Source organism: Silene latifolia, chromosome X (assembly GCF_048544455.1).
Source record: "Silene latifolia isolate original U9 population chromosome X, ASM4854445v1, whole genome shotgun sequence".
NCBI lineage: Eukaryota > Viridiplantae > Streptophyta > Magnoliopsida > Caryophyllales > Caryophyllaceae > Silene > Silene latifolia.
This window is the reverse complement of record NC_133537.1, coordinates 154,186,058-154,197,579: the sequence shown is the minus strand read 5'-3', so window position 1 is coordinate 154,197,579 and position 11,522 is coordinate 154,186,058. Positions and strand designations below refer to the sequence as shown.

At 36.9% G+C, this 11,522-nt stretch overlaps 1 protein-coding gene across 1 annotated transcript; it reads left to right on the top strand.

Moving 5' to 3' along the window:
- Positions 1 to 10,651: 10,651 nt before the first annotated feature.
- Positions 10,652 to 11,287, top strand: LOC141618616 (uncharacterized). The gene has a single exon (XM_074435711.1). The coding sequence runs from the start codon at positions 10,652 to 10,654 to the stop codon at positions 11,285 to 11,287; it is 636 nt and encodes a 211-aa protein (XP_074291812.1).
- Positions 11,288 to 11,522: the final 235 nt, after the last annotated feature.

Below are 11,522 nucleotides of genomic sequence, written 5' to 3'. Positions count from 1 at the left end.
AAATAGACAAGGTTCAAGTAGCTGTTGTGAATCCTGAGAGCAGCTCTCCTGTTCTAACACCTACCAATTTTCCTCCTCTTCACACAGTTAGATCTGTACCTATACAATCTACTCCAGCAAAGCATATTATGAGATTGAATAGGCAGGAGAATGTTGTGGGGGTCAGATTATCTGCTAAATTTAGTAAGTATTCATTTCTAGATGCTTTGAATAAATCTAATGCTTCCAAGGGGGGGGGGGGGTAGTAGAGAGTGGCAAGGACCCCCCTGAGGACACTATCAATGCATAGCATAGGTTTCTGGAATGTTAGGGGTCTTAATGACCTGAATAAGCAGAAGGTGATTAAATGGTTTTTGCACAATAATGGAGTGGGCTTGTTTGGGTTGCTAGAAACAAAATTGAAACCTGGAACTCTTTTGAATAAAAACACTTCAATTTGTGATGGTTGGAGCATTTCCACTAACTGCAGTTGGCATAAAGGAGGTAGGATTTGGGTTTTATGGAAACCAGACTGTTTTGAGGTTAACTTTGTTTCCTACAGTGCTCAGCATATTCATATGATAGTAACATCTAGAGCTGATAATAAGACTTTTAAGCTCACAATGATTTATGCTTTTAATGGTTTGGAGGAAAGGGTGGCTTTATGGAATACTTTGAAAGATATTTCCCTTGACTGTACTGCACCTTGGCTATGGTTAGGGGACTTTAATACTGTTTTGTCACCAGTAGAAAGATTAGGGGGGAACACTACTGATGCTGAAATGCAACATTTCCAAGATTGTGTTTCTATCTGTGGTATGGATGATATACCCTCCTCAGGTGCTTTGTTTACCTGGTCTAACAAGCAAAACCCTGCTGATAGAGTCTACAGCAGGTTGGATAGGGCCATGGGTAACCAAGCTTGGCTGGAAGATTTTGGGGATAACTATGCTTATTTTCACCCTGAGGGTTTGTTTGATCACTGCCCCTGCACTGTTTTGACTACTCACTCTACTTTGGGGGGTAGGAAAAATTTCAAGTATTTTAATATGTGGGGCTCTTCTATTCAGTTTAAGAATATTGTTGAGAATGTGTGGAGTATTCATTTTCAGGGGACAAAAATGTTTTCTGTTATTAAGAAGCTCAAAGCCTTGAAACCTACTCTGAAAAGTTTGAATAAGTACTGTTTTTCTGATATAGAAAACAGCACTACTATTGCAACAGTGACCCTTGAAAATATTCAGAAGAAGCTGGTTGAAAACCCTTGTGACATTGTTTTATTACAGCAGGAGATGGATATGGCCCATGATTTGAAGGAATTGATTTCAGCAAGGGATAGTTTTTTGATTCAGAAAGCCAAAGTCCAATGGTCTTTGGAGGGAGACCTAAATACTAATTACTTTCACCATGCTATCAAAAAAAGAATTTATCTTAATAAGGTCTTCCAAATAGAGGATATGAATGGCAGCTCTTGTACTGATGGTGATTCTATTCAGGCTGCTTTCCTTGAATATTATCAATCTCTTCTGGGTTCTCAGACTGAGACTGAGAAAGTGAACCTGACTGTTGTGAGGAATGGAGCTTGCTGTACTGATGATCATAGGAATATTTTGAGCAGGCCTGTTACTGCTGAGGAAGTTAAGCAGTGTTTGTTTAGCATCCCTAAGGGGAAATCTCCTGGACCTGATGGTTATGGAAGTCAATTTTTTAGGGATGCTTGTGAGATTATTGGTGATGAGATTTGTGCTGCAGTGCAAAACTTTTTTGCTACTGGCAAATTATTGACTCAGCTTAATGCTACCATCATTACTCTTATTCCTAAAGTGGATAGACCTGAGACTGTAAAGCATTATAGACCTATTTCCTGTTGTAATGTGATTTACAAAACTATATCTAAGTTGCTGTGTGCTAGGCTTGCTGTGATTTTGCCTGACATCATTAGCAGGAATCAAGGAGCCTTTGTGAAGGGGAGGAGCATCCTTGAAAATATTCTTATATGCTAGGATTTGATCAGGCTTTACAATAGGGGTATGGCTTCTCCTAGGTGTATGTTCAAAATGGATTTACAGAAGGCTTATGATACTATAGAGTGGAAGTTTGTGGATCAAATGTTGTCAGCTCTTAATTTTCCTTCTAAATTCCATCAGTTGATAATGGCCTGTCTTACTTCTCCTACCTACACTCTGAATTTGAATGGTGCTCACTTTGGATATTTCCCTGGAAAGAGGGGTTTAAGGCAAGGAGACCCTATTTCTCCTCTCTTATTTTGCATCTGTATGGAGTATCTCTCAAGAATCATGGTTTATGCTGCTGACAATTGGCATTTCAGATATCACCCCCTATGCAAGAGTCTAAAATTGACTCATCTTTTATTTGCTGATGATTTATTGATGTTTTGCAAAGGGGACAGTCAGTCTATTATGCTGCTCCTGAGAGTAATGGCTACCTTTTCTGCAGCTTCTGGCCTGAAAGTCAATGCTGCCAAGTCTGAGGTTGTATTTAATGGAGTAGCTGCTACTTTGAAAGCTGATATCATTCAGGTATCTGGGTTCCAGGAAGGTACTTTACCTTTTAAATACTTGGGAATCCCAATTCAACCTGGCAGGATTTTAAGGAGGGATTGTCAAGTTCTTATTGATAAAATAGTAAGGAAAATTAGAGGAATTGGGGCAAGGAAGCTCAGCTATGCAGGCAGACTGGTTCTCATTAATTCTGTACTGAATACCTTGCATAACTACTGGGCATCTATATTTCTTATTCCTAAGTGTGTGATTCATCAAATTGAAGCTATTTGCAGGAATTTTTTGTGGGACAATAGCTCTGAATACCATAGAGCTCCTTTGGTTGCTTGGATTGATATATGTCATACTAAAAAGGAAGGAGGACTTGGGATTAAAAATGCTGGGGTGTGGAATGTGGCTAGTGTAGGGAAGTTGGTGCACTGGCTGTATACTAAAGCTGATAGGTTATGGGTATTATGGATTGATCATGTTTACCTCAAAGGAGCTGACTGGTCTAACTATCATCCACCTCCAGATTCGAATTGGAACTGGAGGAATATCTGCAAAACTAGGGAGCTTCTTTCTGGTGGTTATCAGGGTCATCACTGGAATGGGCAACCTACTGGTACTGGTTATACTTGTTAGTTCTGCTACTCGTTGGTTACAGGCACACACCCCCCTGTCCAATGGTACTCTGATGTTTGGAGTCTATGGAATATTCCTAAGCATGCTTTTATAGGATGGCTGGTTCAGAGGAAGGCTCTTAATACTCGTGTTAAACTAGCAAGACTGAGTCTATGCAGCTCTGATAGGTGTTTTTTGTGTGAAGCTGATGCTGAAACTCATGAGCATCTGTTTACAGACTGTATCTACACATCTAAGGTGACTGCTGGAGTTGAGGAATGGCTGCATCTTACTCTTACTGGTGGTACTGGTTATACCAAGCTTCAGTGGAAGGTTTGTAGCTTGGCTAAGATGGCAATCTGGTATAACATCTGGTATATCAGGAACATATGCAGATTGGACCAAAAAGTGAAGAAGCCTGAACATGTTGTAGCTGAGATCATAGCACAAGTTCGTCAAAGAATCATTCACAAGATAGATAGCATAGAGAAGTTAAAGAATAGAGATTGGTTAGCCAAGTTAAATCTTTATCTCATGTAATGGTGTTGGTTTTCTTAAGACTAACACATGAATGCTTTAGCTTGTAATATCTTTTTCATTAATACAAAAGCTCACATTTAACCAAAAAAAAAAATCTCTTCTTGGAACAGGAAGTCCTTGAATTCCTAAGACTTCATCAGGTGGACATTATGGGTGTTTTGGAAACCAGAATTAAAGAAAAGAAAGCAAAAAAAGGTTATTCATAACAAATTTAAAGCTTTTAAAGTGATTTGCAACTACAATGCTCATGTTAATGGTAGAATTTGGCTTGTCTGGAAACCTACCACTGTGGATATTCATCCCTTGATCATTCACTCCCAGTTCATTCATTGTGAGGTATTTCATCATGCTACCTACACTAAATTTCATCTCACCATGATTTATGCTAGTAATAATGCTAGAGCTCGTGATGATCTTTGGCACAATCTGCGTACTATCAGTACTCAGGTTCATAAGTGGGTCCTACTTGGTGACTTTAATGTTGTTAGGGATGTTAGTGAGAGAATTAGTAATACCCCTCCTAATCTTGCTGATATCTTGGATTGCAACTCTTGTCTGTTGCATTGTGGGGTTGCTGACATTACTAGCACTGGTTGTGAGATGACTTGGACTAATAAGCAAGACATTGATACTCTTGTCTGGTCAAAATTGGATAGAGCCCTTACTAATGCTGACTGGCAACTTCAATATCCTGCTACCTCTGCTGTCTTCCTTCCTACTGGAGTATCTGATCACTCCCCTATTCTTGTTACTGTCTTTGAGGATAAGCACTCTGGGTCCAGGTTTAGTTTTCTTAATTGCTGGATAAACCACCCTGACTATCATGATCTGGTAAATGAGGCCTGGAGGGAACCTGTTCAGGGCTCACTCATTTTTACTCTTTTTGGCAAATTGAAACATGTTAAAAAGAGACTGAAGGCTTTGCATAAGGAGAACTTTAATCAAATTTCTCAAAGAGTCCATACTGCTAGAGATCAATTATCTGATTGTCAGAAAGCTATTCAGGAAGACTTCTCTTCAACTGACCTCTATGCAAAGGAAAGAGCATTCATGGCTACCTATCTTGCACTCAAGGCTGCTGAAAGCACTATTTTGAAGCAAAAAAGCAAAGCTTGATCACATTTCCTATAATGACTCCTCTTCTAAATACTTCTCTGCTAGAATTCAAGAAAGACAACAGCAACAACTCATTGGCCATATTAAAGATAAAGATGGTAATGAGAGAATTGGACTTGACTCAGTTGCTGAGGGTTTTATTGACTATTACCAACATCTTCTTGGGCAGTCTCACCCTACTTCTCCCATTGATGTTGATTTCATTCAAGCCAGCTCTTGTGTGCCTGAGGATGATATTGCTGGGCTCATTAAACCCATTGGAGATGATGAAATTAGAGCTGCTGTGTTTAGTATTGGGTCTGATAAGAGTCCAGGTCCATATGGCTTCTCTTCTGCTTTCTTTAAGGCTTCCTGGGACACTGTTGAACCTGATTACTGCAAAGCTATCCAAGCATATTTTAAGAATGGCAGACTCAGTAAACAAGCCAATGCCACTCTTATTACTCTCATCCCTAAGAAATCAGTTTCCAATACTGTCATGGACTTCCGTCCCATCTCCTGTTGCACCACTTTTTATAAGACTATTAGTAAAATTCTCACAACTAGGCTTCAGAACATTCTTCCTCACATAATTGGTAATGAGCAGGCTGCTTTCATTAAAGGGAGGAACATCCATGAGAATATTATGATTTCTCAGTCCTTGGTTAAGGGTTATGGGAGGAAGTACCTAACCCCAAGATGCTTAGTGAAAGTTGACATAAGAAAAGCTTTTGATTTCCTTCAATGGGATTTCATTCAACAAATGTTACATGCTCTTAAATTCCCTGACATTTTTGTTAAGTGGATCATGGGGTGCATCACTAGCTCTTGGTTCTCCATCAAAATTAATGGATCTGTTCATGATTTTTTAAAGGCAAGAGTGGACTTCGACAAGGGGATCCCCTGTCCCTTACCTATTTGTACTTAGTATGGAGATCCTTTCTCGATATCTGAGGAAGATTTGTCTTCAGCACAATGTTTCTTTTCACCCTAAGTGCACTAAGCTTGGTCTTACTCATCTAATTTTCGCTGATGATCTTATGATCTTTACAAGGGGTGATGTGCCATCTGTAACTGCAGTCTTGAAAACTCTCAATGACTTCTCCAACTGGTCTGGCTTGTCTGCTAATACTGACAAGACTAATATCTACTTTGGAGGCGTGCCTGATGATATTAAACACCAAATTCTCATGCATACTTGTTTCTCTGAGGGTACCTTCCCTTTCAGATATCTTCGCATACCTTTGCACAGCTCCAGGAACTCTTTTGATAATTATGGTGCATTGATTAACAAGATTCAGACACACTTGCATCACTGGACTACTAATTTCTTCTCTTATGCTGGAAGAGCTCAGCTATTAAACTCTGTTATTTTTGGCCTCACTAATTTCTGGTGTGCCACTGTTTTGCTACCTAAGAATGTAGTCAAACTCATTAACAAGCTTTGTAAAAACTTCTTCTGGAATCAAGAGGATGGGCATAGGAAATTGGTCTTTAAAAGCTGGTCTGATATTTGTTCTCCCTGGAATGAAGGAGAGGTGGACATAAAGGAGCTGCTATCCTGGAACAAAGCTGTGATATCCAAATGGATCTGGACTCTTGATTCTCAGCGGGAAGGGTTATGGTCTACCTGGACTGCAGCTTACTATTTCTCTACTGATACAATCTGGAGCATCAAATCTAAAGATCATCTCTCTGAGAGCTTAAAAAGCATCATAGCTGTTAGAGAGGAGATTCTATACCATGCTCACTCTCCTATAGCAGCTAGTAATCTCATCCACTCTTGAACCCTCAAGGGCAAGTTCAATATTGCAAAAGCTTATCACTGGTTTCGAAAGCACAAGCCTATTCTTGACTGGGCACCTGCACTGCATCATCAATTCGTCATCCCTAGCCATAGAGTTCTCACTACTTTGGCTTTACAACATAAACTTCCTACTCTTGACAATCTTGCTTGCAGGGGTCTTCACCTGGTAAACTGGTGTATTCTATGTAAAGTCAGTCTAGAGACCCATGAACATATCTTCTCTACCTGCTCTTTTACTCAGAAAATTTGGCAGGGCATCTACACTTGGCTAGGTCTGACGGGTAGTTCTACTATTCCTACAGCTGAACTCATTTGGTGTGCTGCAAAGCAACACTCTTGGCATTGGAAGAATGGTTGGATCAGAAGCAGCATTACAGCTACATGCTATCAGATTTGGCATGAACGTAATGCTCGTATTTTCCAGGGGGTGGAACATACTGAAGCTCAAATTCTGCATATTATTCGTTTCAATGTTAGTGCTAGAATTTCTCATAGAATCACTAGAGCTGCTTATGATCAGGCTATTCAACGATTGATCTTATTTTAGGATTAGTCTAGCCTTTAGGGGATATTCTTTGCCTAGAATGCTTGTCTATCTTGTTCTTTCCCCTTGAGGATGAATAATATGGACTATAAATTCTTGCAACAAAAAAAAAAATAATAATAATAATAGATTTAGCTTTGCTATTGCTAAGGGAATGGGCGCCCAGATTGTATCGCGGCTGCCCACCAATTTATTGTAAACTTTTGATTAATTAAAAAAGTTTGTGTTTTCTTATAATATAATAATAATAATAATAATAATAATAATAATAATAATAATAATAATAATAATAATAATAATAATAATAATAATAATAATAATAATAATAATAATAATAATAATAATAATAATAATAATAATAATAATAATAAATAATAATAATAATAATAAGTGTATAGTTTTCTAATTCTAATAGAAAAACATCAAAAAAAGCCTGAAGTATATATATTAATTGTTGTAAGGATAGAAGGAGAAGATTGAGTAAATCTTTAAGATAATATTTTATTAGAGATTTGTTATCTCATATATTAATAGATTTATTCTTTCTCATCTTCTTAGATATTATGGCATTAAAATTAGAAGGATAAGATTAGGTAAATTTCAAAAATAGTATTTGTTAACAGATATATTATCTCCTTATATTATTTGATTTATTCTTTTCTATCTTATAAGATTTTATTGCTATAAAATTAATAATAATAATAATAATAATAATAATAATAATAATAATAATAATAATAATAATAATAATAATAATAATAATAATAATAATAATAATAATAATAATAATAATAATAATAATAATAATAAATTTAGCTTTGCTATTGCTAAGGGAGTGGGCGCCCAGATTGTATCGTGGCTGCCCACCAATTTCTTGTAAACTTTTGACTAATTAAAAAAGTTTGCCTTTTATTTTAAAATAATAATAATAATAATAATAATAATAATAATAATAATAATAATAATAATAATAATAATAATAATAATAATAATAATAAATAATAATAATAATAATAATAATAATAAGTGTATAGTTTTCTAATTCTAATAGAAAAACATCAAAAAAAGCCTGAAGTATATATATATATATATATATATATATATATATATATATATATATATATATTGATTATTGTAAGGATAGATGGATAAGATTGAGTAAATCTTTAAGATAATATTTTATTAGAGATTTGTTATCTCATATATTATTAGATTTATTCTTTCTCATCTTCTTAGATATTATGGCATTAAAATTAGAAGGATAAGATTAGGTAAATTTCAAAAATAGTATTTGTAAAGAGATATATTATTTCCTTATATTATTTGATTTATTCTTTTCTATCTTATTAGATTTTATTGCTATAAAATTTATAAAATTAATAATAATAATAATAATAATAATAATAATAATAATAATAATAATAATAATAATAATAATAATAATAGACTTAGCTTTGCTATTGTTAAGGGAGCGTTTTATTAAAACAAATTAAGTATAATAATAATAATAATAATAATAATAATAATAATAATAATAATAATAATAATAATAATAATAATAATAATAATAATAATAATAATAATAATAATAATAATAATAATAATAATAATAATAATAATAATAATAATAATAATAATAATAATAATAATAATTGTGGTATTCCAATTTGAACAAAAAAAAGCCATGAAGAGAGAGAGCACCTTCTCTCTACGATTCTGCGATCTGACAAACCCTAGATTTCTCGATTCTTCAATTCTGATCTGATTTCTTCACTTTTTCCTTTAGATTTTTTGTTTTTTGTTCATGGCTAGACCTCGGGGGAGAGCTCGTGGGCGTCCGGTGTTGCATCAACCAGTGGTGGACGCTCAACATGTGGTTGCTGATGTTGATTCAGGTGATGTTGTTTGCACTCCTTTTGTGGTAAATGATTTGGTTAATTCTGCTGTTCGTAGTAATAGGCGTGCTAAGACTTATAACTCGATAATAAGTTCTCTTCGTGCGTCGGGGGATTCGTTGGCTGAGGACATTGAACCTAGTTGTGAGGCTCCTCCTCTGGATAAGCCATCTTTGGAGCTTAGCCTGGGGACTGGTGCTACAACGAGTGAAGCTCCTGCTACTACTGAGATTCCAGCGGTTGTTCCTGCAGTCACTGTAGAAAAGCCGAGTTGGAATAAGGTAGTTAAACCAAAAGTTGGAATGAGTCTTCATTACTGTAAACATAGTGCTGACTCTACGGAGATTGATGTTACTGAGGATGATGTTGAGGGGGAACTACTTTATTAGAAGTATACACTAATGGGTAATGTTTTAGGGGCTAGGCCAACTGTTGCTCAAATGCAGGCTTATGTCACTAAGAGCTGGAACCATGTCTCAATGCCTGCAGTCCAATATTTCAGGAGAGGATGGTTCTCTTTCAGGTTTAATTGTGCTGCGGATATGGAGGAGGTTTTGAAGGGGGGGCCCTGGTCTTTAGGCAGTAATTCTCTGGTGCTAAAGCAATGGACGCCTAATTTCTCCATGGAAATGGATAAGTTGTCTGTGGTTCCTATTTGGATACTTTTTCCAGAGTTGGACCCTGTTCTATGGTCTGATGTTGTGTTAAGTAAGCTTGCTAGTAAGGTGGGACAACCTCTTTATGCTGACTTGACTACTACATGTAAGGCAAGGCTCTCTTTTGCCCGTGTGATGGTTGAAGCAGACCTAGCTTCTGAACTGCCTGAGCAAGTGATAATCAACACACCTTATCATGGCCAAATAGTTCAAAAAATTGTTTATGAGTGGAAGCCTTTCTACTGCCAATGTTGTGGTAAACTTGGTCATACAGAAAATTTCTGTAAGCAAAACAAGGATAGGGTGGTTGCACAGCCAGTATGGAAGAAGAAAGCTCCTGCTAGCACTGCAGCAGCTGCTCCTGTTAAGGATTCTCCTGTAGCTGCACCTGCTAAGGAAGCTCCATCTGGTCCTAGTACTAGCAAAACAGGATCAGCTAAGGCTAGAGGGAAAAAACCTCAAAATGTTGTGCATCAGGCTGCTGAGACTTCCACAATGGTCCCAGTGCACAATGAATACTCTGTTCTTACTGTTGAGGAAGAAGTTTTGTCTCCTTTGGTGGAGGATAGTCAGATTTTGGTGGGTGAAATTGATCCCAAGCCCCCTGAAGTTCCAAATGATTGCAGCTTGGAACATTAGAGGGCTTAATGAAAGCACTAAACAGTTGGAGGTTATTAGGTTTTTAATAAAGAATAAACTTGATATTCTTGGCTTGGTTGAGACACATGTCAAGGATCATAAAGAGCATTCAATAATGTCTCATTTTCCTTCTTATGCTATTATTAGTAATAAGGCTCAGGGGCGAATTTGGCTGTTCTATAACCTTTCTAAGGTTGTCATTAGTAATATCATCCTTCACGAACAATTAATTCACTGTGATGTTTGGTTCAAGGCTACTAATCAAGCTATTGCTCTGACTTGTGTATATGGGCTGAATGATCCTTCTACTAGGGGGGGCTCTTTGGGATAAGCTTGCTGAGATCTCAAAAACCTCCTCTGCCTGGGTTGTAATGGGGGACTTCAATGTTGTTAGAGCTCTGGGTGAAAGAGAGGGCCCTAACCCTCCTGCTATTCAGGATATAATGGCTTTTAATGCCTGTTTGGCCAAGTGCTATTTAGATGACATGCATAGCATGAGGTCTGATTTTACTTGGTCTAATAAGCAGGGGTCTGAAACTCGAACTTGGGCAAGGTTAGATAGGGTCTTGGTAAACCCAGCTTGGCTTACTCAGTTCCCTGCTTCTTATGCCTTAAGTTTGCCTCCAGGTCCTTCTGATCATTCTCCTTTGGTGGTTTCTCTTGCTCCAGATAGTCCTATAAAGAGAAGATTTAGTTTTCTGAATGCTTGGCAATCTCATCCTAACTATCAGGGGCTTATCAATACAGCTTGGAACATTCCTTGTTATGGGACTCCTATGTATCAATTATTTTATAAACTAAGAAGTGTGAAGCACTCTCTGCAGGAGCTGCATAAGGAGAGCTTTACTAATATTACTGAACGTGTCCAGGATCTTAGGAGGCAATTGGAGGATAGTCAAAAAGAGCTACAAGCTGATTTATTCTCTCCTACTTTGATTGAGAGGGAGAAATTGCTTTCAAGTCAGTATGTCAAGCTCTGTAAGACTGAAGTGGATATTCTCTTTTAGAAAGCTAAGGTTAATAACATCAAGAAAGGAGACTGCTCATCAAGCTTCTTCTTCTCTAAGCTAGCTATCAGGAAGCATCAAAGTACCATTGGTATGATTCAGGACAAGGATGGCATTACCAGATATGGTATTGACAATGTTAATGCAGCTTTTGTGGACTACTATTCTAGTCTCCTGGGGAGGAAAGTTGATGTTGCCCCTATTAGTGACCTTGTTTTCTCCTCAGGCCCAGGGG